The sequence below is a fragment of the Lithobates pipiens genome, unplaced genomic scaffold (assembly GCF_037356315.1).
Source record: "Lithobates pipiens isolate NorthernLeopardFrog02 unplaced genomic scaffold, aLitPip1_a1.2 Scaffold_22, whole genome shotgun sequence".
NCBI classification, from domain to species: domain Eukaryota; kingdom Metazoa; phylum Chordata; class Amphibia; order Anura; family Ranidae; genus Lithobates; species Lithobates pipiens.
This window is the reverse complement of record NW_027507784.1, coordinates 333,383,768-333,408,606: the sequence shown is the minus strand read 5'-3', so window position 1 is coordinate 333,408,606 and position 24,839 is coordinate 333,383,768. Positions and strand designations below refer to the sequence as shown.

The 24,839-nt window shown below is 43.5% G+C and overlaps 1 protein-coding gene across 10 annotated transcripts in view; it reads right to left on the bottom strand.

Moving 5' to 3' along the window:
• BIN1 (bridging integrator 1) overlaps window positions 1-24,839 on the bottom strand; it is a 183,519-nt gene that overhangs the window by 66,114 nt on the left and 92,566 nt on the right. For all 10 annotated transcript variants that reach the window (XM_077449657.1, XM_077449659.1, XM_077449655.1 and 7 more), the window contains exons 3-5: window positions 10,131-10,185; window positions 2,639-2,733; window positions 957-1,052 (exon numbers count right to left, since the gene is read on the bottom strand). In XM_077449657.1, coding sequence (XP_077305783.1) covers window positions 957-1,052; window positions 2,639-2,733; window positions 10,131-10,185 — 246 coding nt within the window. The remainder of the gene's footprint in view (window positions 1-956; window positions 1,053-2,638; window positions 2,734-10,130; window positions 10,186-24,839) is intronic.

Genomic DNA, 24,839 nt, shown 5'->3' with positions numbered 1-24,839 from the left:
ATCTCTTTTCCAGTTCTGGGGACAATTGTAAAACGTTGGATTTACCATCGCTTTGAGACCATAGTCATGAGGACGAGTAGAACAAGTCAATGTTTACAACGGTGGGGAGGACACAGGACAGCATTTTTTTTTACAAGTATTTATATAGCCTAGAAAATTTTACACAACGCCCTACATATTGTACATCAGCATCAGTCCTGGTCTTCAAGAAGCATACAATCTAAGATCCCCATCTCAGAACCACACACATACATAGTAGGGTCAACTAAGACGGGAGCCAGTTACCCTATGAGTAGGTCTCTGGGGGGGGGGGTAACTGAAGGAAACCAACTCAAGCAGAGGGAGAACATGCACACTCCATGCAGCTAGTGTCTGCCTGGGATTTGAACCAAGGAATGCAATGCTGCATGGCATAGGTGTTAAATACTAAGCCACTGCACTACAATAAAGGTCTCGTATTAAGAAATAGCCAGCACACCATCAACATGCACTAAAAACATTATGACCCCAATAATTGTATAGAAGTTCTAAAATGGTGGTGCGTTCGGTACAGTATTTATTGATATGAGCTAAAATATCATACCAGGGTATGGTACGAGATGGATTGGACGGTTTTCAAGCATAAAGGTCTTGTATGAAGAAATTGCCAGCACACCATCAATATGCACTAAAGGGATTTCTTCATATTTGTGACTATTCTCCACATTATGACCCCAATAAATTATATACAAGTAATAAAATGGTGAGTTCGGTACAGTATTTATTGGATAGGAGCTAAAATATCATACCAGGGTATGGTACGAGATGGATTGGATGATTTTCAAGCAGTTAAGAGTTCGCAGGGTTCTAACTCAATACCATCCCATCAAAATTGCATACCATCACTATTCTATAGCAACCAAAGTCCTACAAACTGAAATACAGTAATGTTAAGGCTGGTTAGATCACCAAATCACCTTAATATCTGGAAACTGGCCGAGGTAGGTGTCCATAGTCAGGAGGGCCTGGTCTACCAACTTCTGATGGTAATCCGTCCACAAAAGGTCATTATTCTGTTAGGAAAATAATATAGTTATTGGAAATAAGAACAAAGGATATATAGAATTAAGGTCTGTTTTGTAGTTGTAAAAATGTATTCCAAAAATGTAGGATTTCCTATCATGCTCTGGGGGGGTGGGTGGGAAGATGACCACTTTTCTCATCGTTACCTTTTTGGAGAACAGTGATTAATTACTTTTAGTTTTTTTTACTATTCTATAATTCTATGGCACTTTTATCCTGGGGGGACTCGAGTACTTTAGTTGCTGATGGGGCAGATGGGGAGGCCACCATCTTGGCAAGCTAGGTAGAAATTCATACTAGGGCCAATTTAGAGTCTAGCCCAGGGCTCTCCAAACTACGGCGCTCCACCTATTGGGGCCTTGTAAAACTGATATTCACAGACATGACTAAGCACGATGGGAATTGTAGTGCCTAAACAACTGGTGGGCCATAGTTTGGAGACCCCTGGTCTAGCCCATTAACCTACCAGTATGTCTTTGGAAACCAACACAAGCACAGGCCGAACATGTGAACTCCATGTAGAGAATGGCCTGAACAGGGACTTGAACCAGGAACCCTAGTATTTGTTATACAAGTCTATGCAATGTGTACAATATGGGTTTGTCTGATGAATTACTCATATTTATCTATTTTCTGGGTGTTATTTATTTTAGATGTGCACAAAGACCATGGATTACTATAATCTGGGAACCATGGCCTATTTTGGTCATGGAGAAGAGGACAAGTTGCAGGAAACATCAGGAACTTTAGTTTGCGCCAATTCCCTGCATGTCATAACAAAAGGCAATTTTACTTGCACATTAAAGCTGAATTCCGAGAATTCAGCTACTTGGTAAAAACTGCAGCCATATCGTGAGTTAAGTCTAATGAGGTGCAGATATCCCAGGTGTGAATGGAGCCTTCAAAATCTACCATTTTTTTTTTGTGCTCCAGGAAGATAACTTCCAAAGCTCTGATGCTGCTCACTGTGGTCTCAAAAGCAGAGTTGGCCCTCCTCTCCTTCTGCCCATTCACTCCCTTCTGCCTTTGTATTTTGTGATCTCATTCAGGCTTCTGTGAATGGGAAGCAGAGGTGAGGGGGCGGGAATAGGTGCTTTGTGTACTTTTTTCCCCCTCTCAGTTTTGACCCGTGTATCCTCTGGGGAATGCAGTAAACATTTCACATATGAATATTAGAGATAAGTCCCTAAGGTGACATGCACCTAGTTGGACTTAACTTTTTGCAAAGTTGCTGAAATCTTGTTGTTTAGCCTTAAGGATGGTCAATGAATGTATGCCACATGGAAAGAAATAAAAAAATAAAAATTCTTATTGAACATGGACACTTATCCATATGTTTACCAGATTTTTGTTATCAAGAAATGTATAGGATGCTCTTATATGATCTTTGGCAGCATTTCCAGTGCTACCAATTTCTGTATAATAACCGGGTCCGAAAACCGATAACAGTTTATCGACCAGCAACAAATCCTTCACCTTCATTTCAGAGGGAAAAATAATCAAAATCTGTATGCTCTGGACACCATGTGCATGTTCCAGGGTTCCAAGTACCCAACATCAGATGACGGAGCCTTACCTCTGCAAGCTTGTTAGTGTCTTCTCTGCCGGGCCACTCGGGCTCATATATTTCTTGCAGACACTCTGTTAGCTTTTTGGAAGCTTCGTGCATAGCTACAAGAAAATAGAACAAATTAGATAGAATCGTAAAAAAAAAAAAAAAAAACCTATAAATAAAATATAAAATCTTCAGAGGGACCCTCTCATTCCTCATTCATAAATTCACATTGAGCAAAGAATTCTGTGGAGATTGAGCTAAGCCCCCCAAGAAATATAAAGAAGACAGAAAGCCGATGAAGACTAAAATAGCCATTTCAAGGGGAAATTACTTTCCAGTCGAATAAGTAAAGCTGGTCATAGATGGATAGAAGTTCGGGCCGGTTCAGCAGGGACTGGCCGCGTTTTGATACCTCAATGGGTGGGCTGCCTATGCAGAAGTCAGTATCTTAAACTTCTGGTTGAATAAAAAAAACAAAAAAAAACAAAAAACACACACATCTATGGCCTGCCTATTAAAATGTTAGTTAAATTTCAGTCATATTTTATTTTAAAGAACAACTCCAGATATGGATATTTTTTCAAAGTTACATTGATCCACCTTGGACCAATGTAACTATACATACACCATACCTGGGGATCCCTCTAGAAGCTGGAAATCACTGTAGTAGGCACCACTACTACATTCTACGAATGGGGCCCATGTCAAGCGGCGACCTCCTGTGTTCACAAGACAGCAGGGCAGATGCTCGGCACAGGACCAGGAAGATAGTGGGGATCACTGAAGTAACGGTGTCTACTACAATCATTTCCAGCTCCTACAGCAGCCATTCTCAATCAGGGTTCTGTGGAACACTAAGGTTCCTCCAGAGGTTACCAGAGGTTCCTTGAGCTGTGGTTGATTGGCTTCCCATTTGATGGTGCCTCCATAGTTCTGGAGCCAATGCTACTTATGCCGCGTACACACGGGCGGACTGTATGGCGTACTTAGTCCGTCGAAACACATTTCAGTGGACAGTCCGCTCGTGTGTGGGCTTCAGCGGACTTTTTCAGCGTGCAGTCCAGCGTACTAAGAATTTCGGATTTTTCGAAATTCTGTCCGTCATACTTTGGTTTCAGTGGACAATCCGCTCGTCAGTATGCTAGTCGGACGGATTAAGAATGACGCATGCCCAGAAAGGATTTACACGGCGGAAGGGTGCTTTGCTGTGTATTGGACTTCCTATTTCTAGTCCCGTCGTATGTGCTGTACACGTCATCGCGCAAGCTTTCGTCGGACTGTTTGGGTATCCGTGTGTGGTCAAGTCCGTTCAGTGGAAAGTATGACGGACTGTCCGTCGGATTGTATGACGGACTAAGTATGCCATACAATCCGCTCGTGTGTATGCGGCATTACAGAGCCAGCTGTATGAAACCAATTGATCCTTTTAGCGGTCTGTGGAGGTTGCAATTTGACCACTACTGCATAGGCATTAAGTGACTAAGGAGTAAAAATTGATTTGAGGTTATGCAGAGCCATTAAGGATGACAATTTCATAACTAACATTAAAAAATAAAAAAATAAAGCAGATATAGAGGTGGCTGTAAACATACAGTGGTGTGAAAAAGTGTTTGCCCCCTTCCTCATTTCCTGTTCCTTTGCATGTTTGTCACACTTAAGTGTTTCAGAACATCAAACCAATTTAAACAATAGTCAAGGACAACACAAGTAAACACAAAATGCAATTTGTAAATGAAGGTGTTTATTTTTAAAGGTGAAAAAAAATCCAAACCATCATGGCCCTGTGTGAAAAAGTGATTGCCCCCCTTGTTAAAACATACTATAACTGTGGTTGTCCACACCTGAGTTCAATTTCTCTAGCCCCACCCAGGCCTGATTATTGCCACACCTGTTCACAATCAAGGCATCACTTAAATAGGAGCTGCTTGACACAGTAAGGTCCACCAGAAGATCCTTAAAAGCTACACATCATGCCGAGACCCAAAAAAATTCAGGAACAATTGAGAAAGAAAGTAATTGAGATCTATCAGTCTGGAAAGGGTTATAAAGCCATTTCCAAAGCTTTGGGAATTCAGCGAACCACAGTGAGAGCCATTATCCACAAATGGTGAAGACATGGAACAGTGGTGAACCTTCCCAGGAGTGGCCGGCCGCCCAAAATTACCCCAAGAGCGCAGCGACGACTCATCCAAGAGGTCACAAAAGACCCCACAACAACGTCCAAGGAACTGCAGGCCTCACTTGTCTCAGTTAAGGTCAGCGTTCATGCCTCCACCATCAGGAAAAGACTGGGCAAAAATGGCCTGCATGGCAGAGTTCCAAGGAGAAAACCACTGCTGAGCAAAAAGAACATCAAAGCTCGTCTCAATTTCTCCACAACACATCTTGATGATCCCCAAGACTTTTGGGACAACATTCTGTGGACCGATGAGACAAAAGTGGAACTCTTTGGAAGGTGTGTGTCCAAGTATATCTGGCGTAGAAGGAACACTGCATTTCATAAAAAGAACATTATACCAACAGTAAAATATGGTGGTGGTAGTGTGATGGTCTGGGGCTGTTTTGCTGCTTCAGGACCTGGAAGACTTGCCGTGATAAAAGGAACTATGAATTCTGCTGTCTACCAAGAGATCCTGAAGGAGAATGTCCGACCATCTGTTCGTGTACTCAAGCTGAAACGAACTTGGGTTCTGCAGCAGGACAATGATCCTAAACACACCAGCAAGTCCACCACCGAATGGCTGAAGAAAAACAAAATGAAGACTTTGGAGTGGCCTAGCCAAAGTCCTGACCTGAATCCTATTGAGATGTTGTGGTATAACCTTAAAAAGGCCGTTCATGCTCGAAAACCCTCTAATGTAACTGAATTAGGACAATTCTGCAAAGATGAGTGGGCCAAAATTCCTCCAGGACGCTGTAAAAGCCTCATTGCACGTTATCGCAAACGCTTGGTTGCAGTTGTTGCTGCTAAGGGTGGCCCAACCAGTTATTAGGTTTAGGGGGCAATCACTTTTTCACACAGGGCCATGATGGTTTGGATTTTTTTTCACCTTTAATAATAAACACCTTCATTTACAAATTGCATTTTGTGTTTACTTGTGTTGTCCTTGACTATTGTTTAAATTGGTTTGATGTTCCGAAACACTTAAGTGTGACAAACATGCAAAGGAACAGGAAATGAGGAAGGGGGCAAACACTTTTTCACACCACTGTATGAATATTATATATATATATAATTATTATATTATTATACAGGTTTTATATAGCGCCAACAGTTTGCTCAGCGCTTTACAACATGAGGGCAGACATTACAGTTACATTACAATTTGGTACAAGAGGAATCAGAGGGCCCTGCTCGTTAGAGCTTACAATCTAAAAAGAAAGGGGCAATTGATACAAAGGGTAATAGCTGTGGGGGATGAGCTGATGGAGGAAGTAAAACAGTGTTGGTTAGAAGCAGGGAAGGCTTCTTTGAAGAGAAGGGTTTCTAAAGATGGATAGATTAGGGGACAGTCGGACAGATTGGGGTAGGGAGTTCCAAAGGATGGGAGAAGCTCTGGAGAAATCCTGGAGGCGAGCATGGGAGGAGGTGACAAGGGAGCTAGAGAGCTGGAGGTCTTGGGATGACCGAAGAGAGCGGCTTGGTTGGTATTTTGGGACTAGGTTTGTGATGTAACTAGAGTTATGGATGGCTTTGTAAATTATTGTTAGTACTTTGAATTTGGGTGAAGTTGGGTGAGTAGAAGCCAGTGCTATATATATATATATATATATATATATATATACACACACACACACACCTCTATTACTTATAAAGCCATGAAGGACAAGATCTTGTAGTGTAAGTTTTATGTTAAATATTTCTTGCGAAGTAATATCAATATTAAAAAAAATTTGGACTCCTTGGCCTTTTGTTTGACACTCATTAGACTTTGTAGACTTTTAGATGGAACTTCTAAATCTCTACTCAAAGAGGCACCTTAATTTTGGAAAGTCATCCCACAGTGACACCTATTCTGGTGAAGAATTTGGAAAGATCTGTGTTTTTTTTTTCCTGCTGGTTATCCAAGACTGATAATGACTGTAAATCTTCCCAATGGACATGAATGGCCAAAAAAAACAACACACACACATGACTAGGGTTTTAACCATTCTTTATTTTATCCAAAAAGGTAAAAAAAAAAAAATGCTTTAGACTGAACTTCTAAATCTGGGTACTTTGCTCCAGAGGCACCTCGATTTTGTTGAAGGCAACCTCACCAGAGCCACCGCTCCCTGACTTAAACTGATTGACCTACTGATAAGTCGAATCCAGTGCCTTGCCTTTACTCATTCACTGCGTGGATACACTCTTTACTTTATTGGCTGCACAGGGTCACTAGGCCTAAAAGTGAGGGACAATACAAAAATACAAGTTGCCCTCAGAGCAGGAATAGAGAGAAAATCATCCCATAGTGACAACTATTTTGGTGACAACTGTCTAAGAGGGGATTTGGAAAGATTTATTTATTTTTTTCTGCTGGTTCTCCAAGACTAAAAATGAATGGAAATAGTCCTAATGGACATGGATATCTAAAAAAAAATCACATGGCCAGGGTTTAAACCATTCCTTACTCCATCTAAAAGGAAAAATATGGCTTTAGATGAAAAATATACCTTGCCCGTCCTAAGAGGACTATGCTCACCTTTCCTTGCCCACGCCTCGTAAACCTCTTCCAAGTCAACCCCTTCATTATTCCACTTGGGTTAAGTAACATCTTCCCTGACCCCGTTTGACAGCACTTGACCAATTACAAGGCACCTACAGGGGAGTTGGGCAATGAGTCACATGCTCGCCCAGTGGAGCTTTGAAGTGGTGCCAAAACCTTGCCATCATTTTCTTGCTCTCCAATCTCTTCCCTTCCGAGGACAGAATCCCTCAAGGTGGCCACAGACAATAAAAACCTGAATTCCATAAACAAACACCTGCAATGGTCCTGGTAGCCGGAGACCATGTGGTCCAGGCTGCCAAGGCTTAAGGTCACATAAGAGCTTTAGAGCCTAATTTCTATTTGATTATTAATGACAGTAAAGAGTTATTTCTTTTAAATAATGTAAACTGCCAACCCTGACACGAGGCCAACTGATCCTTGGAAAGCCTCTTTTTTATGGACACATCTTAGCCCCTCCACAATGAGGATGTTAGAAAGCAATGCGGAAGTGACTGAGCAGGGAGAGATATTTTTCACTTGTCCTAGCCAACACATACGTAATCAATGAGATCAACATTTATCACTTCAACTTGAAATAGTTCAATTGTGCCAGAAAGTCACCGGATACTCCCTTGAAAACAGTCACTGAATATTTTCTAAAGACCGGTGACATCACCGAGGCTCAGGTCACATTGCCACCACCTGAAAGTCGCACAACTTTGCTAGGTGACTTCAAGTGCAACTTGATGCGACTTTGAAGCAACTTCAAAATGCCTGGGTAATCTCCCTGTAAATCGGGTGTATTGTCACAAATGGCAACCCATCACATTTAGCTACCCGCTGGAGTGCGCATGCACGACGCCGCCATATGCGTTCCAACACTTTTACGAAAAAACAGCACACTAAAACTGTCAGATAGTGTGACTGAACTGACATTGAACTGCACTTGCGCAGTTATCATGTGGCCCCACCCCTAAGTCCAGGTTCAAGCCCCACCATCCAAGTTAGAATATAATTATGCCAAGCGAATCGAGGCCGTGCCCGAAGCGTGGCACGCAAAGCGATCCTGCCAGGGGCCCTGTTGCAAAGTGTTGTCTTACAATCAATAATTATACAGAAGAGGAGCTTGCCTGTAACGTCACTTCCGTGACATTATCTGACGGTTTCACTGCTCCGTATTGTCGTAAAAACTTTTGGAACGCATATGTGTAACTTACGCATGTGCAGTGCGTAATTTCTCAGTGGAGCATCACTTCCGTAGCAAAATGTGATGGGTAGCCGAATGTGAAGTGACACCGGTGTTCTGTCAAAATAGCCAATTCCTCAAGATCTCCAATTAGGTCACTTCCTGTTACTGTAAAGCATCAGTAATTGGAGGAGATTTTGACAACTTGCTGTTTTGACACAACACCAGCAACTGTATACGTTCCGGTACATGAACACATTGCTGTTTTGACACAAGAGCGGGTCAACGAGGAAAAAGTTGTTGCTGACTCTGAGGCGGCCATTTTGTTGGTTAGTATCGGAGCAGACTAACCATGTCCACTGATAATTCTGTGTACCAGAGTGTATACGGTTGCTGGTGTTGTGTCATGCTTGATCTCCAATTACTGATGGTTTACAGTAACAGGAAGTGATGCGATTGGAGATCTTGATGAATTGGGTATTTTGACAGAACACCGGATCCAAATCACATCAATTAAGGTGAGGATCTCACTTGGAGGTGACTTCCATTAAAGCTTTTGGGCATAAGTCGGATAAAAGTCACCTTGAAGTAGCACAGGAACCTTTTCTAAAGTCGGAGTGACTTCAGTAGTGCTAATCAAGACAGCTCTCATTGACTAAAATGGGATTTCACATGTTACGCAACTTGGGGTCTCACAAGTCCGATCCCAAGTCATGGCAGTGTGAATCAAGCCAGTGGTTTGAACGAGAGGAAATTAATGGATTCCCCCATCTACACAGGGAATCCCTTCCACGTAGCTATTGTATTCTGAAGGTGGGGAGGTTTCCCCACCATGACCGTATTACACTCACCTCCCCACCGGCTGATTAAGCAAAACTCTTCCAGCAGGCTGGTTGTAGAGAAGTTGATCTAGAAATCAATATATTAATCAAAATTAATCTGGTCCCTGCTGAACTTGCCGAATTCAGATCCACCTATGGCGGGCTTATGAGACCAGATGACATCACTGAGTGACCAGTGACATCACTGAGAATGCAGCCTATCCATTCACTACAGACTTGGTGACATCAATGAGGATGCAGCCGATATACTAGAAACCAGTGATGTCACTGAGAAGGCAGCTTATCCATTCATCAGGGACCAATGACATCACTGATGGGCTGGATCCATTCACTACACACTTGGTGACATCACGGGGAATGCAGCCTATCCATTCACTAAAGAGCAGTGATATCACTGAGAATGCAGCCCATCAATTCCACGCGACCTATGACATCACTGAGAAGATAGAAAATAGTTGTGTATAGGGATTAGGACATTCTTGGCAGGTGAATCCTCAAATGAATCGTCGTGAGATTTCAAATGTTAATCAGAATATGGACAAGGAGTCAATGGGCAGGTAGCTTAGAATGCACTTCAGCAGCACTCCATAAGAGAGAAGCCGACTCAGCCGTCTATTGTTTTCATATCACTGAGAATGCAGCCTATCCATTCACTAGAGAGCGGTGACATCACAGAGAATTTATTATATATATATATATATATATATATATATTTTTTTTTTTTATTTTTTTTTTATTATTATTATTTATTATTATTAGAATTTTTTTTCTCTATAACCAAAAATCATTCTTACCTTTTACAGATGCCAGGTACGTCCGGAGGTCTTTCTGAAGTTTGCTGCCTTCTGTCTGTTAAAGAAAATTAATAAGTCAGGTACACTCGGAAATTAAATTTTGCGAAAAAAAACATTTGTGAGCCTCTGTGAAATATTTCAGTTCCTCCACTCAAAATCCCATAATGAACAAATGTGCTGTACATCCTGAGTGCCTGATCTGTGAGGACGGCACTTCACCGAATGGAAACAAATCAAAAAGGCAGCCGCCGTCACAGAGCATGCCCTACAAATACACTATAGAAACCAACATAAGAACAAATACACAATAAGATAACTTACCTATGTTTAAAACATTTTATGTCTTACATTTTTTTAAAGGACAAGTGACCCTTTACGAAACATAATTAAATAAAATTAATAAAAAAACAAAAAAAAAAAAAACAAACACTCCCTCCCATCCCTCAGTATTTTCCGTACTTCCCTGTTCAGGGACAATGTGAGTTTTTTCCCCCCAGGTACAGCTTGGTGAAGTATAGGGACCAACCACTAGGGAAGATTTACTAAAACTGGAGAGTGCAAAATCTGGTACAGCTCTGCATAGAAACCAATCAGCTTCCAGGTTTTATTGTCAAAGCTTAATTGAACAAGCTGAAGTTGGAAGCAGATTGGCTACCATGCACAGCTGCACCAGATTCTGAGTGCTTCAGTCTTAGTAAATCCACCCCCCTCTGGGTATAAGATAAAAAAAAAAAAAAAAAAAAGTATCAATGAGGCCCTTTAATTGCGTTTATCAGGCCCTTGGAGCACTATTCCTCCCAGTGACACGATGATGGGACACTTTGCCTCCCAGTGACACCAGTGATGGGACATTATTCCTCCCAGTGAAACCAATGATGTGGTACTATTCCTCCACTGATAAGAGGCACCATTTCTCTTACACCAATGATGGGGCTCCCCCATACAATCTAATGGTGGTCAGCTCATGACATCCTTGGTGAAGAATGGAAAGAATGATCCCTCTGGTGGGTGTCACCCAGGGCAGGCTGCACCCCCCGCCCCCCCCCCCCCATAGCGATGCCACTGCTATGGAGGCTCTCAAAATTTAGAGTTAGGACTGCAGAAAATTTAGGGTGCCTTGCGGGGCTCTGTAGCTTACGCATTTCTTTGCAAATGTGTGCAATGCATACTGTTAGACAGGATAATTCGGTTGATTGCAGGCTGGTGGGCAAGTTAAGTTGGGAATAGCTTTGCTTTTGTTTTGCCCCAGCCACATGCCCTTTCTGCCCCAACTCCCCCCCTGTTAGAAAACTGCGGCATTGCCCAAAACTCTAGGGAGGTACTGGGCGGAGGTTGTGGGCACACCTAAGGGGATCTTAGATTTGAACCTTTTGGTGGATCCCTTAATATGTTTACTGGGTTACCTTGACAGACCAATGCAGAGTTGCTGTTATACGTGCGCTTTTTGTGGCTCGGAGACAAATTGCTCTTAATTGGACTTCCCCCACATCCTCCGACTATATCTGATTGGATATTTGACCTCAAATGCATTTCTTATGAGAGCAGCGGTGGCCACTCTATTAGGGGACGCAGGGGCGCTACCCCCCTAATCCATGCGCTGGTCCCTAATCTACATGCAGGGTGCCAGACGTATAGATTTCAAATGGGCTTGTTTTTTTTTTTTTAAGCACATGATTTAAAAAAATAAAAAGGGTGGGCCCGGGCCGAATGAATATTTGGCAAATTAATATTCGCTATTGTCTTTCTGCTTCTCCTCCCAGCCCTGGCCGGGAGTCTCAGGACCCACTTCCTGTTCAGCCGGGAGGAGAAGCAACGAGCCCGTCTCTTCTGGAGAAGCTTGAGCTGTGCCTAGAAAGTCCATAGCCCATTTTTCTCCTCTTCTCTATTGAGCAGTTGATGAGCTCACAGGTTATCCCGCAGAGACTTTACCAGATCCTCGTTCAGGTACGAATTACTGCTGCCACCGTGTCCGCCTCCAGGACTGCCAGGGTGTCCAAACTGGATGCCGACTGCGACTCTTGGTGCGCCATATCCTCCTCTCCCATCTCTGCCATACCCGGCACTGGAGGAGAGCAGCACACACCGACACCTATCGACCCACTGACCGCCCCATTCAACTACTCTACACAGATACTGGAAGCACAAAGAGCAGGAGGAAGCAGACACTACATGACTCTCCTATATACACCCCTCTGCTATATAGACCCGTCTCTCGCAGGGAGTATGAGAGACACTTTTTAAGAAATTCATCTAATGCCGCGTACACATGATCTGACTTTCCAGCAGACTTGGTCCGGCGGACTGGTGTGTGGGCTACAGCTGACTTTTATTTTCCCCCGGACCTAGAAATAAAACATGTTTCAAATCTATCCGACGGACTAAAAGTCGGGAAAACCATTCGCCTGGGTGCTAGTACGATGGACCAGATACGACGCAAGGGCAGCTATTGGCTATTGAACTTCCTTGTTTAGTCCCGTTTACGTCATCACGTTCAAAACAAACGGACTTCTGAACGGACTTAGTCCAGTCATGTGTGGCCAAGTCCGTTCGTTCAGAAAGTCCGTCGGACCTCCGCCGAAAGGTCCGAACGTGTGTACGTGGCATAAGAGGTTTGATTCTATCTGGACATCGTGGTTTGACCAAATGAGTATGTTATTGAGCTAGGGGTTATGATTGCTTGGATATAGAGGTAGGGGGAGATATATATATATATTTTTTATTTTTTATTTTTTATTGTATATGTTGCGTTATAAAAAAATTTAAATAAAATCTGAATTAAGAAAATTTAATTTTTTTGAGTGTATGGCCAGATTTGGGAAGGAAAGTTTGTGATGCGGGGAAAAAAAATAATAATTCATAAAACATGGAAACAGCTGGTGAGTGGGAAGGGAAAAAAAACAAAAAAAAAAAACAAGCACAGATCTCTAGGAAGACAACTTCCAGGAATGCAGATCTATGCCTACGAGCACCTGATCATTAAATAAATCACTTGTCTCTTCTCAGCCTGCTGAATCACACACACAGTTACAAGTTCTGTTTTAGCTCTGCATTGTCCTCCTGCACCCAAACCCCCACACCCGCATTCTCCACCCAAGGTCTGATGTATAGATCTGTAGACCATATGGAAAGCCTAAAATTGCCAGTCACCGCCCACCCTGTAAATTATATGGCTTTCAAACAATGGTACAGAACAAAAGTGGAGATCTTGTCTGCCACAATGTCTTGTTTCCATTTCCTGTTGTACTCCAGAAACTTCTGGTTGCTATAGACAGGAATATATATATATATATATATATATATATATATATATATATATATATATATATATATATATATATATATATATAATTTCTTTATCTCTCCCTCCCTCTCTCTCTCTCTCTCATGCTTAAAGAATACCTTTGAGAAACATTACAAGTTGGGTTGCACCGATACTAAGCATTTGCACAAGTATATGTACTCGTGCAAGTGCTCAGATACCTGAAACCAATACTTGCAGGCTCCGTTCTTTCAGCAGGAAAGAAAAAAAATAAATAAATAAAAAAAACACCAATTATCGGTTGTTAAGGAGCGGGGCCGCCGTGTCCTTAACAACCAATGACTCATTCAGCTGTCAGCAGGGTTCCCCTCCTGAAAGCTGAAGTTTAAATGAAGTCCTGGCAATTGGAGCAGAGCAATATTTATAAACATAGCGCAGCAGCTGTAACAGAAAGATAAAAAGAAACATTGTTCCTTTTTATATCTTTGTTTATTCATCCACAGATCAAAAAGGGATGAACTTCCATCTACAAATTAATTTTATTAAATGTTTCTTATAACCCGTTAATTTACTCTAATTAGCCTTAATTAACCCCTTATTCGCCTCCATTTAATTATTTTCAGTTCTATTTTATAAACAATTAAAACTTTTTTGGTTTGCTTTCTTTGTATACCTTTAAGATACATATAGTATGCTAAAGAAGCTGAGGGTAAAGGTGATGGACTGGTCAAATAGGTCTCCTGACCTAAACCCTATTGATAATCTGTAGGACATCCGCAAACGGAAGGTGGAGGAGCGCAAGGTCTCCAACATCCACCAGCTCTGTGAGGTCGTCATGGAGGAGGGGAAGAGGACTCCAGTGGCAACCTGTGAAGCTCTGGGGAACTCCATGCTCAAGAGGGTTAAAGCAGTGCTGGAAAATAATGGTGCCCACACAAAATATTGACACTTTGTGCCCAGTTTGGACATTTTCACTTAGGGGTGTACTCACTTGTTGCCAGCAGATTACATGTTAATGGCTATGTGTTCAGTTATTTTGAGGGGATAGCAAATTTGCACTGTTGTACAAGCTGTATACTCACTACTTTACATTGCAGCAAAGTGTCATGTCAAGTGTCAAGTGTACTTCATTTGTAAATAACTTTTCAATGCTTTGTACCATTGCTGATAGCTGAAGCGTAAACAAAACCGTTGTGGTAGGTATCCATAATTCGTATCGGCAGGGGTCAAGTCCTGGAGGAAAAAAAAGTGTGGGAGCTCCCACCCAAGATCCACTCCCCCACCAAAAAAAAGAGACAGAAAATCAGGAGGGGCCGGCGGGGAGGAGCATCACGAGAGGTCCGACTAAATACAATCTCTTAGCAGCAGGGACCTGATCTATCCGTCAGCTAGCTGTGATTGATAGGTAGATTGAAGCGGAAGCTGTCATGGGTCCCCTACTGGCAATGCCTGAATGGTCAGGTGTACGGCACGTACTGGTGTAGCACCTGCCACACAGCTCACATACTTTAAAGTCTTGCAGGACACGGCTGCTAATGGGAACTGAGTTCCTGTTGAGGAAAAAGTACAGGAACTCCGCTCCCATGCGTTCCCGTAGGACTTGAGCCCTGCATATCGGCGAGTACTAAAGAAAAAACAAAAAAAAGTATAGTTTGAATGCTATTACTGAGCTTGAATGATGGACTGAGCCCCCCTATCATCCCTACTGAATACTTCTGTGATGAAATGGAGTGAGCCAGGTCTTCTCATCCAACAAATCCATAAAGACATGGTTGGATGCATTTGGTGCTTTGGAACTTGAATGGGCTGCACAGAGCCCTGCCCTGGTGTGGAGGATATCCGGTGGTCTTCGGGGCCCTGACGTCAACCCTACTGAACACCTTTGGGATGAATTTGAATGAGCCAGCTGTTCTTAACCAAGTCTCCATAAAGACATGGTTTGAGGAGTTTGGGTGCAGGAACTCCAGTGTTCTGCACAGAGCCCTGACCTCCACCCTACTAAACATCCTGGTCTTAACAAACATCTCCATAAAGACATGTTTTGATGAACTTGGTGTGGTGGAACTAGAATGGCCAGCACCTCAACCTTACTGAAGGCCCCCCTGATGAAATGTAATGCCAAATGCAAGCCAGGTCTTCTCATCCAAGATCAGTACCTGACCTCACAGATGGACACAAATTCCCACAGGCACACCCCAAAATCTTGTGGCTAGCCTTCCCAGAAAAACAAAGACGGTTAAAACAGCTAAAGAGGACGGGGGTAACTCCATATTAATGCCCATTGTTTTGGAATGGGATGCCCAACAAGATATTGTAGATGTTCTAGTTAGATGTCCAAAAATGTTTGGCCATGTAATCTAGTTACAGTTGTGAGGCGAAGAAAAAGGAAGAAAGAAAAGGAGAAAGAAAAAGGAGAAAAAAAAGAAAGAAAAGGAGAAAGAAAAGGAGAAAGAAAAGAAGAAAGAAAAAGGAGAAAGAAAAGAAAGAAGGAAAAGGAATAAGAAAAGAAGAAAGAAAAGAAGAAAGAAAAGGAATAAGAAAAGAAGAAAGAAAAGAAGAAGAAAGAAGTATATATACATACATACATACACACAAACTCAGGGAAAAAGCTCAGGCTCCAGACCATAGCATTGCCTTCCTGGAAGATACTGTCAGGCCTCTGGACACTCCTGCGCAAGTGACTAAGAAAGCCCTCTCTGAACACACTTTAAAGATGGCTGGCATGGAAGATCGCATGAGTAGGAATATACAGCTGGTGGGGTTCCCTGAGGGAGAGGAGTGGAGACACCCGAAATCATTTTTGGAGAACTGGCTTGTTGAGCACATGGCTCCTGATACTTTCACAAAAATGTTTGCTATTGAACGGGCACATCTTGTCCCGGGCCAATAGCAAAAGTATTACATTTCTGTGACTGGGAGAATATTCTGAAGGCAGCTAGGACTGGCCCTGAGCTGGAGTTTAATGGCTACCAAATATCCATTTACCCTGATTTCTCAGCTGCCACTCAGAAACAGAGGGTCTCATTTCAACCAAAAAAAATAAAAATAATAAAACCATCTTAGGGATCTTAACTTGATCTACAGTATGTTATATTCTGCTAAACTGCGTATTGTGGAAAATGGAAAAGCCTACTTTTTTACTACTCCTACTGAAGCTTCAGAATGGCTGGATGCCCGTTGTCGCCCGCGGGGTGGAGCTTCTCCTCATCCCCCCTGACCACCTATAAGGAAGCGATAGATTGGAGAAAAATGGCGTTGAAAGTGCCCGCCGTTTTCTTTTTTCTCCCCTGGATAAGTGTATATATATATATATATATATATATATATACATATACATATACACACATACATACATATATATATATATATACACATACCGGTATATACACACATATATATATATATATATATATATATATATATATATATATATATATATATATATGTGTGTGTGTTTTTTTTGCTTCTTTCTTTTTTCTTTTGACATTTTTATCACTTGGGTAACATTCTGCCTGGGATTCACAACCATTGATCTATTTTTCCCTGGCAGCTCAGAAACCTGATTGAGATGCTATGAACGCATATAGTATTTGCTGCTTGCATATAATTATTCCATGTTGGAAGCCCGCAGACTGTTCTCTATATTGCAAAAGGTTTTCTTGTTTTTTTATAATTTTTTGACTGAGAAACTGTTCCTGGACTGAACTTGAGGACTGTTGCCTCATGGTGCTGGGTCCCGTGTGACTACATTAAGTCACACATTCATTACCTCTTGATACATAGTTATGGGAGTAAAGTGCCTGGCATGTTGGGGCTGGGTGCGAGGAGGGGGGCGGGGGGATTGGGGAAGTTTTCATTGTTGGGGAAAATATATTTGTGTCTGGATGGGATTATCTATATTCAGTGTGGGTGCAACAAGTCCTATACAGTTATGCTGCTACTATGCTCTGTATGTACGGGAGGGGAGCTTTGGGGCCCTGTTCCTTTGGCTCCCTGCACGCCAGGGGGGAGATCACCTGGCTTAATGCTCCCTTGCCATGGAGGTGAGACTAATGTCCCATACACACGATCAGACTTTCTGCCAACAAAACCGTGGATTTTTGTTCGAAGGTTGTTGGCTCCAACTTGTCTTTTATACACACGGTCACACAAATGTTGCCTAACAATTACGAACGTGGGAACGAGGTGACATACAAGACGCACGACGTGCCAAGAAAAAGGAAGTTCGATAGCCAATGCGGCTCCTTCTGCTTGATTCCGAGCATGCGTGAACTTTTGTGCGCCGGACTTGTGTACACATGATTGGCCTTTCCGACGTTTTGTTGGAGGAAAATTTGAGAACCTGCTGCCAAACATTTGTTGGCGGAAAAGGGCCCATATTGCTGGAGCTTACCATGCCAGTTTTTCTTCATATGCTAGGGGGGTTTCTACACTGGTCACAAAAGCTATGCCTATCGCCATACATGAAGTTAAGACTGATGTTAAGGGAGATATGTTATAAAGGTGGTGCAGGTGATGAACAGGTACATGATGTTTGTAAGTTTATATGAGCCTCCTCCCTTTTCCCTATCCCACCTGGATGACATGTTATGGTCCACATATGAGATAGCGGAAGGGGATTTTAATGTAGTGGCGGGCCCAGCCATGGATCGGCTGGGTGCATCATCAGGAGCACCAGCCCCCTTAGTGGGATGGCTGTCTACACATGGGTTTACGGATATCTGGCACTTTCACCATCCTGATACTAAGGAGTATTCCTGTTATTCGAAAACGTACAAGATGCTCTCCAGAATAGACACTATCCTGGCTGAGGGGGAGGGTATAGAGCTGGTCGGGGGGTATCCTACCTACCTAGAGCTCTGTCGGACCATTTTCCCATATTGCTGGAACTCAATCTGGGGCCAAAGCCAGAGATCCATCACTGGTGGATGGAGGCTAGTTGGCCCCAAGAGGAATACATGACGATTAAGTGTACTGAGGCGATTAATCACTTCTGGGCTGAAAATTGAAATACTGGTTCTCCTCTTATCCAATGGAAGGCCTTTAAGAACACTCTGAGGGGGGTGTTTATGGTGGAGGTGAGTGGGTTCAAAAAACAGTTAGCCTCTACAGTGCAGGATAGGGAGACAGAAGTATCACTAGCAGAAGCAGAATATGTTCGGGGGCCACTAGAGAGAGAGACTGCCGACACTACAGGAAAGAACTATTTAATACCGTACTGTTTTGACTGACCAGATCACAAAACTTAGACTCACACAGTGAAGGAGCATCTTTGAGTTTGGGGACAAGAATAGCAGGCTTCTGGCGTACTTGGAAAGGCCGGAATACGTCCCGGTGTATATTAAAAGCATATATGACAGGCAGGAGTCTGAGATTTGTGACTCGGCTGGAATCCTGGGGGGGGGGGGGGGGAGAGGCATTAGAGACTTACCTGGCTGATATTGTCCTGCCTATGTGGACAAACGCAGACAGTGCTGCTTTAGAAGCAGATATCACTGTAGAGGAAGCGGAGGGGGCGATCTCATCCTTTGCTCCTTGGAAATCTCCAGATCTTGATGGTCTTACTTCGGAGTGGTACCGTACTTTTAGCTATGGTCTAGCTCCTCACCTGCTGCAAGTGTTTCATTTGGCTAGGTTGGATGGTAGAATGCCACCCTCTTTGAGGGAAGCGTTGGTCGCTCTGATAAAGGAGGTGGGGGGGGGGGAAGGATCTTCTGGAGTGCGACTCCCATCATCCGATCTCACGGATGAATGTGGATACCAAAATTCTGTCTAAAATTATTGCAGGGAGGTTGCAAACATGTATCCTAACACTGGTGGATACGGACCAGATGGGATTTATCCGATGTGCACAGATGAAGATTAGGAGACGCTTTGTGAACCTCCAGACTTTACACAACAAATCCAGGACAAGAGTAGTAGCCTCCTTAGATACAAAAAAGGCCTTTGACTCAGTAGAGTGGGCATACCGGTTTTGCCTTTTAGAATCATGGCTTTGGACCGTCTTCATCTCCTGTACACGGATCCACTGGTCAGACTAAGGGTTAATGGTATTATCACAGACCCCCTTCCCTAGTCTCTAGCAGTTCTAAAATTTCCAGTTACAATGGTAACAACTTGCGCTCTTATGTTTTTGCATCACAATTGTCCTTCTTACACTGGCGACTTTTTCCCCAGTCAACCAATGCCACTACTTTATTGGAAGCAAGCAGTGGTTGCCACCTTGCAAGAAACCCTAGTAAATGTGGTCTAAAAGGAAGGGGATCCCTGGGAGGAAGGTGGGATCAGTCATGGTGCTTCCTGGTAAAATATTCCATCTTTGTTCCCAACAGAGGAAGGATGGGCCCTTGTGGCGATCCCCAAATAGCCCTTTGTGGTGTAATAAATCCTTGGAGGATTTTTTTTAATTAACAGATGGACAGATGTGGGAAAAGCATGGTCTAAAGTATTTACATCATATATGCCAGGACAGCGGACTGTCTACTTTTACACAACTGAGGGAACAATTTGGAGCTGGCGACGATTCTAATTGACCCTGATCCCACTAAATTAATTTCTAGATATTATAAAGGCAGTGGGTCCTGGGAACTCGGGGTTGTTAGCCTAGGCCAGGGCTCAGTGGGTGACTATTGTGCCGGAGTTGTCTGAGGAGAAATGGCACTAAGCTCTGGATACTTATATTGTCTCTGTCATCTCTTCCAAGGATAAGATGATTCAACTTTGATACCTTCACCAGATGTACTACACGCCAACTAGCCTATACCGAATGAATAGGAGGGACTCTCCAGTCTTGTATGGGGGTGGAAGGAACCTTCATCCATATGGTGTGGCAATGCCCCAGAATAAGACCATTCTGGTCTCAACGGACTGAATTTATTTCTGATAACTTTGGACTGCCTAATATTTGTTCTCCCCTGCATTGCGTCCTAGGAGTCTTTGACCAGGAGGAGATGAATGCATACACTAAACTGTTCCTTAGTATCCTATAGTTTGGAGTAAGAAAACTGATAGCGAGGCACTGGATTTATGGAGAGCAGCTGACTGTATGGATGTAAATAAAAGTAGTGAATGCGGTTGTGCTTTTATATAGGATGACATATAAGGCAAGGGGTTCCCCCAAGAAATTCAGGAAGGTATGGTTTAGATGGGTGGACTCCAAGAACACACTGGAAGGAGAGTCCAGCCAGAAGGTGAGAGTATGAGCATAGTGATTGGACGAATGAATATTGAAGTTAGAGGAGTGTAGTAGGCTATGTGAAGCTGTATCCCATTGACAATAGCTTTCTAAATTGAACAATGAAATACTTGGGGGGGCAGTGGGTTGGGCTTCTGCCAAGGGAGGATTGGTTACTTTCCTCACCTAAGGGGCAAGTTAAAGGTTACTAGACTGGTTTCTAAAAGAGCAACTGTTCTGGGGAGCGGGATAGGGTTGGAGATTCAGGACATTATGGTTATGGATCCCGATGGTTACATTATTGTCTGGATCACTGTGGAATTCACTGCTGACTATACTTTAAGTAATACCTGCCCGATGTCTTGTATGTTTAATTTCTGATATGCTAAATAAAAACTGTTTGGTTTTTTTGTTTTCAAAAAAACACATACAACATGGGGAAAGCAAAAGAATTGTCAAAGGATCTGCAGGAAAGGGACATAAAAAGATATCCAAGGAATTGAGAATGCCAATCAGCAGTGTTCAAACTAATCGAGAAGTGGATAATGAGGGGTTCTGTTGAAACCAAACCATGATCAGGTAGACCAAGTAAAATTTCAGCCACTACTGCCAGGAAAATAGTTCAGGATGCAAAGAAAAACCCACAAAAAACTTCAGGTGAAATACAGGACTCTCTGAAAACATGTGGTGCGTCTGTTTCAAGATGCAGAAGAAAGATGGGCTAAATGTTCGAGTCGCCAGAAGAAAGCCATTACTAAGCAAATGCCACAAAGTAGCTTACAATACGCCAAACAGCACAGAGACAAGCCTCAAACCTTCTGGCTCAAATTAATTTGGAGTGCGGAGACCAAAATTGAGCTTTTTGGCCACAACCATAAACGTAAAAGACTCCTTTGTAAAGGAGTCAACAAGACCTATGATGAAAGGTACGGAGGTGGATCGCTGATGTTTTGGGGATGTGTGAGCTACGGAAGGCACAGGAAATTTGGTCAAAATTGATGGCAAGATGAATTCAGTAGGTTACTGGAGGAACATTTGCATTCATCAGCCAGGAAGCTGCGCATGGGATGTACTTGGTCATTCCAACATGACAATGATCCAAAACACAAGGCCAAGTTGACCAGTTATTGGCTACAGCTGAATAAAGTGAAGGTTCTGGAGTGGCCATCTCAGTCTCCTGACCTCAATATAATTGAGTCACTCTGGAGAGATCTCAAAAATGTGCAGTTCGTGCAAGACAGCCCAAGAATTTAGAGGAACTGGATGCTTTTTGCCAAGAGGAACGGGCGGCTTTACCATCTGAGAAGATGAAGAGCCTCATCCACAAATACTGCAAAAAACTTCAAGCTTTCATTGATGTTGAAGGGGCAATACATGGTATTAAAGTGGTTGTAAACCCTTACAACACACTTTGACCTACAGGTAAGCCTAGATTAAGGCTTACCTGTAGGTCCAAGAAATATCTCCTAAACCTATATGGTTTAGCAGATATTTGCCCGAAAATGGGCGCATGCGCGGGAGTGACGTCATCGCGGCTTCGCCGCTGCCATTCGGCGGAGCTGCGAGACGCCACCAGCAAGATGGATGCGGCGGACTACAGGGGACAGCGGCGACTTCGCTGGCTCCTGTGTCAGGTAAGTGACACATAATGAGCTACTATGCGATGCATAGTAGTCCATTATGCTTTACCTTTACAGGGAAAAAAAGAGGAAGTAAACCCATCAGGGTTTACTTCCTCTTTAAAGTGGTTGCAAACCCTTACAACACACTTTGACCTACAGGTAAGCCTAGATTAAGGCTTACCTGTAGGTCCAAGAAATATCTCCTAAACCTACACGGTATATTTGCCGAAAGACCGGCAACGCTGTCTACGGCGCATGCACTGAGCGCACCGCGGTCAACGGCGATATGCCGCGAGTGGCGGCTCCCATTCACATGCGCGGGAGTGACGTCATCACGGCTTCGCTGAATGACATCGGCGGAGCAGCGAGACCCACCGAGAAGATGGATGAGCCGGACTACAGGGGACAGCGGTGACTTCGCTGGCTCCTGTGTCAGGTAAGTGACACATAATGGGCTACTATGCGATGCGATGTGATGCGATGCATAGTAGTCCATTATGCTTTACCTTTGCAGGGAATGAAAGAGGAAGTAAACTCATCAGGGTTTACTTCCTCTTTAAGTAAACTTTGATCAGGGTCATTTGGGTGGTTTATGTTGGGATTATGGTTTAAAAAGTGTAAACGCAGTGGACTGATAATAAATGGCTTCAGTGAAAGGAATGTTTTTGTGTTATCATTCATATTCTCAAAAAAATGGCCAAGAAATCACAAACTCTGCCAGGGTATGTAAACTTATGAGCATAATTATCACACACACACACACACACACACACACACACACACACACACACACACACACACACACACACACACACACACACACACACACACACACACACTTTTCAAACTTTCAGAAATCAATTTTTTCGAAACCCCCGATGGGTGGCGAGTAACTGGTTAATGATCATAGGAGAAAGTTCAGAGCCTATCTTCTCCAGGGTCTGCATCTTCTCCAGCACAGATGTTTCTTATCAGCTCAGGTCTTCAAGGACAAGCATGCTACAAGGCCAATATATCATCCTACAAACATCACAAACATGGAATGAGGAGTGGTGGTGGAGGCTTTCTGTATTCATCTCAGCTGGCCCCGCCTCTGGCGCAGAGTCAAGGTATTACATGCGATTCATTCACAGCTGAGACGCTGGTCTTTTGTTTGCTTTTTTTTTTATCTTCGCAGAAGAGATTGCAAAATATGGGGGCTGAGAACCAAATCTCAGCAACACTGACTCACTCTAGATAATACACAAGAAAGGACAGCACAAACATACAGATAGTTCTTCCAAGACACAGAATGATACACCAAGCATCCTAAACAAAAATAAATAATTTTTTATTTGGCCAAATGTAGATTACATTTGGGTTTTCACCGGAACTAAAAATGTATTACTAGTTGTCCTAATTCAATCTTGTTTTTATCATTACTTGGTCTTACCACACCTGAGCCACTTTGTTCATCGCCATAAAATGATGTAAAAATAACTTTAGCCTTCACATTCATGTTGCATTGCCCAGCAGCCAATTGCATGAAAAAATATTTGTACAGCTACTAAGAGGTTCACTTTAAGTATTACACTAGTCCTGGCTCTACAAGCGTCTTTCCCCGTTGTCTGGGACCCTTTGCTGGGATGGACATGGTCAAACCCTTAAGCCACCGTTTTAGCATGGATGCTGTCTTTAGCAACATTACTAGTCCTGGACCCAGGGCTCAAGTCCTGCGGGAACTCATGGGAACGGAGTTCCTGTACTTTTTCCACAACAGGAACTCAGTTCCCATTAGCAGCCATGTCCTGCAAGACTTTGAAGTATGCGAGCTGTGTGGCAGGTGCTACACCAGCAGCTGCCGACACAGCCCGCAATAGTAAGTGCCGCACACCCGACCATTCAGGCATTGCCAGTAGGGGGCCCCATGACAGCTTCCGCTTCGATCTACCTGTCAATCACAGCTAGCTGACGGGTAGATCAGGTCCCTGCTGCTAAGAGATTGTATTTAGACAGACCGCCAGCCCCTCCTAATTTTCTGTCTCCTCGTCCGCCCCCCCCCAGTCTCCTGCTGAATCCCCCCCTCCTCTATCTTCAGTGCCATATGATGAGAGAACCCAGAGGAGGAGCACAGCTATTCTGCTCACAGGACATGCAGGGAGAGAGGTGAGCTGAGGGAGGAACATCAGTTTGGGGTGGTAAGCTGAGCACAATACCTGGCAAAGTTTAATGCCAGGAGGGAAGTTTATGTGGAAATATGTGAAGGGTTGGAATAGCAGCGAGTGTGTGTTGGAGCCCTGCAGAGTTTGCAGCCCCCCAAGCCCCATCACTATCTCTCCTAGCAGTCTGTCCAGCATGGGCGTCCGCAGGTAGGGGCAAGGGGGGTCAAGTGCCCCCCCCCCCCTGGAATCAGGGATCAGATCTTAAATTCAACACAGTTCCATCGCTATCGGGGTGTGGGCAGCACACACCCATGTGCAACCCGACAGTGGGGTGACACCATCAAGGTGCTGTCAAGCCCCCCTATCCGTGTAGTGTGACTTCGGGCTCTTTTCCCTGCTCAGTCCAGCAGAGAACTCGGTGGCGCTGTGACAAGAGAATGGCAAGCTGTGGGCTATCAGGTTTCTCCCGGTCACCCCCCCCCCCCCCTTTCTCCTGTCGGGAAGAAGAGATGA